We start from the raw sequence: 2,500 nt of genomic DNA, 5'->3' as shown, positions 1-2,500 counted from the left end.
CCTTACAGAGCGACTTGATACAGTTGCCTCCCATCTAGAAAAGCTCTCGTCGCCTTTGAACTCCTCTACCCATGCTCCGCCTGGCAGCGCCCACATTCAAACACCAACCTCTTCCGGCTCTCGCAAAGCACATAGTAATAAGATTCTCTGATCTCGTATCGCTTCACGTCATCTCCTGGAATGCTTTCGGAATACGCCATAACACGAAACTCACTGCACTGAAGACATATGTCCATCGCCATCACCCCCAGATAATATTTATTCAAGAAGCCTTTCCCGGTGGTGCTCAGCCATGCGACACAGCACCTACGCTGTCTGGCTATGTCTCGTACATACATCCAGCCAGGAATGGCCTCATTTCTTACGTCCACGCATCCATGCCACACAAGCTCCTTCGATGCTCCAGGGATACTACTATGACCTTTCAGTTAATTGAAGTCACTGTGGGCAATGGTAAACTTCGACTTTGCAACGTATACTCTGCCCCTGGTGTTATTAATCTTGTTGCCCTCCCAGTACCTACGAATCGTGGAATGATTTATATGGGGGATTTCAACGCTCGACATCCTGCTCTTGGTGATGCCTCCCCTGTCCCCAACCGTAGTGGAATCCCTCTACTCAACTACATACATCGGTACCGACTCACACGATGGGAAACTGGTGGAGCCACACATGCACGTGGAGGCACAGTTGACCACATCATCACGTCTGGCCTCGTGCCATCCCGTGTCGCCTGTCAATCAATTCCTTCTCTCTTCTCCGACCATATTGCTCTTAGTTTATACTACTCCATACCATCTCGGATTCCAACTCCTCATCACCGGACCCGTATATCCATTCCTCCTAAATATTGCCCTACGTATATCTCGTACATCTCTAGTCTCCTTCCCACATTTGACTTCCTATCCCCCGACGCACTATACACGTCCTTAGTGAATACCACACACGACTTCTACAGCCGCTATGTAACCAAAGCTCACCTACCACGCCGCCCTGTACCTCACTCATGGACGTTGGACCACCGTATTATCCAAGCGGAGAGAGCTACACAGACTACTGGTCATACTTTTCAGACGCAACCCACACCTGATTCTTTACATCAGTACCAAATAGCACGGGATAATATGGTCGCCCTCCAGAACTGTGCCTACAAAGAGTCTTGGCAGAAATACACTGATTCCATAAATCACCAGACTAGTATCGCGACCATGTGGCGCCTTGTAAAAAGGGTCGTTAAGAAGCAACCTCCCAGCGCCCTCCATCACAGTCCAGCCGCCTACGCCCAGGACCTCATTACTTTATGGTCGTCACAGTCACAGACTTACAATCTTCCTACGCATATCCAAGAGGCACTCTCCACTCGTCGCAACACCCGTAATCTCCACCTAATGGCTGCTCTTCTCCACCCAGATGAAGAAGACGACGTCCCGATTACGGAGAATGAATTACGACTAGCCATGGCTAATACAAAAACTTCTGCCCCCGGGGATGACGGCATTACATACCAAGTGCTCCGACTCCTACTGGAAGTTCCTGGCAACCCCCTCCTTCGCCTCTTCAACCTCTGCCTCCTTCGTGGACATGTACCTGCAGCCTGGACTTTAAGCACGATTGTTCCGATACCGAAACCAGGTACTGATAAATTCAGGCCCATTTCCCTAACTTCATGCTTCAGCAAGATGCTTGAACGTATCATCCTTGCCCGGCTCATGAATCGTCTACAAGGTCAACTCTCCCCGCAGCTGTATGGTTTCCTCCCACGTCGAAGTACGCACCACTGCCTTACTGAGCTCTACACCCGCCTCTCTCCCACCAGCGTAGTTGCCTTCCTGGACCTCAAAAGTGCTTTCGATGTAGCCAACCATGAAATAATTCTTGACCAGCTGGTTACCTTCGGAGTGCAAGGAAACCTCCTTCGATGGATTCGAGGTTATCTGAGTAACAGAAAGTCACGTGTTCTCTTTCGAGGTGTGTGCAGTTCCTACGAGCAGTTCAAACTCGGTACCCCGCAAGGTGGCGTACTAAGTCCATTTCTTTTTAACGTCTTGATGCACCGCTTACTCTCACTTCTTCCTAACGTTCCCGGTACAACCCTTCTCTGCTACGCGGACGACATCTGCATCCATTCCAACTCGCCCGCTGACCTCCAATTCGTCCTAAATGGCTTCTACACGTCAACTACCGCTTGTGGTCTCATCATTTCCCCTGAGAAGAGCAGAATATTTTCATCTCGTACTCTCCAAGCACTACCGACGTTCAACATGGGAGGTGATGTTATCCCTCATTGCACACAGTACACATACCTTGGAGTACCAGCCCGGATCACTCCAGCCATACCGACTCGACAACGTATCCATCCCCTTGTTAATGATCTCCTTGATCGTCTGCAGGCCCGTTTTAACCCTATCAAGTGGCTTGCCACAAATTCCACCGGCGCTTCATTACCAATGGTCAGAACTCTATACACCACATTTCTTCGATCACTCGTTGACTACTTATC

At 49.8% G+C, this 2,500-nt stretch overlaps 1 protein-coding gene across 1 annotated transcript in view; it reads left to right on the top strand.

The window, feature by feature from the left end:
* Nucleotides 1-2,500, top strand: part of LOC143041648 (uncharacterized) — a 43,477-nt gene that overhangs the window by 38,813 nt on the left and 2,164 nt on the right. Inside the window, exon 4 of the mRNA XM_076213657.1 lies at nucleotides 881-2,500. This exon is cut by the window's right edge and continues 1,261 nt beyond it. Coding sequence (XP_076069772.1) covers nucleotides 881-2,500 — 1,620 coding nt within the window. The remainder of the gene's footprint in view (nucleotides 1-880) is intronic.

Source organism: Oratosquilla oratoria, chromosome 31 (genome assembly GCF_046742065.1).
Source record: "Oratosquilla oratoria isolate Oo_2021 chromosome 31, ASM4674206v1, whole genome shotgun sequence".
NCBI lineage: Eukaryota > Metazoa > Arthropoda > Malacostraca > Stomatopoda > Squillidae > Oratosquilla > Oratosquilla oratoria.
Note: the sequence above shows the minus strand (reverse complement) of the source record. Positions and strands in the feature narration are given on the sequence as shown.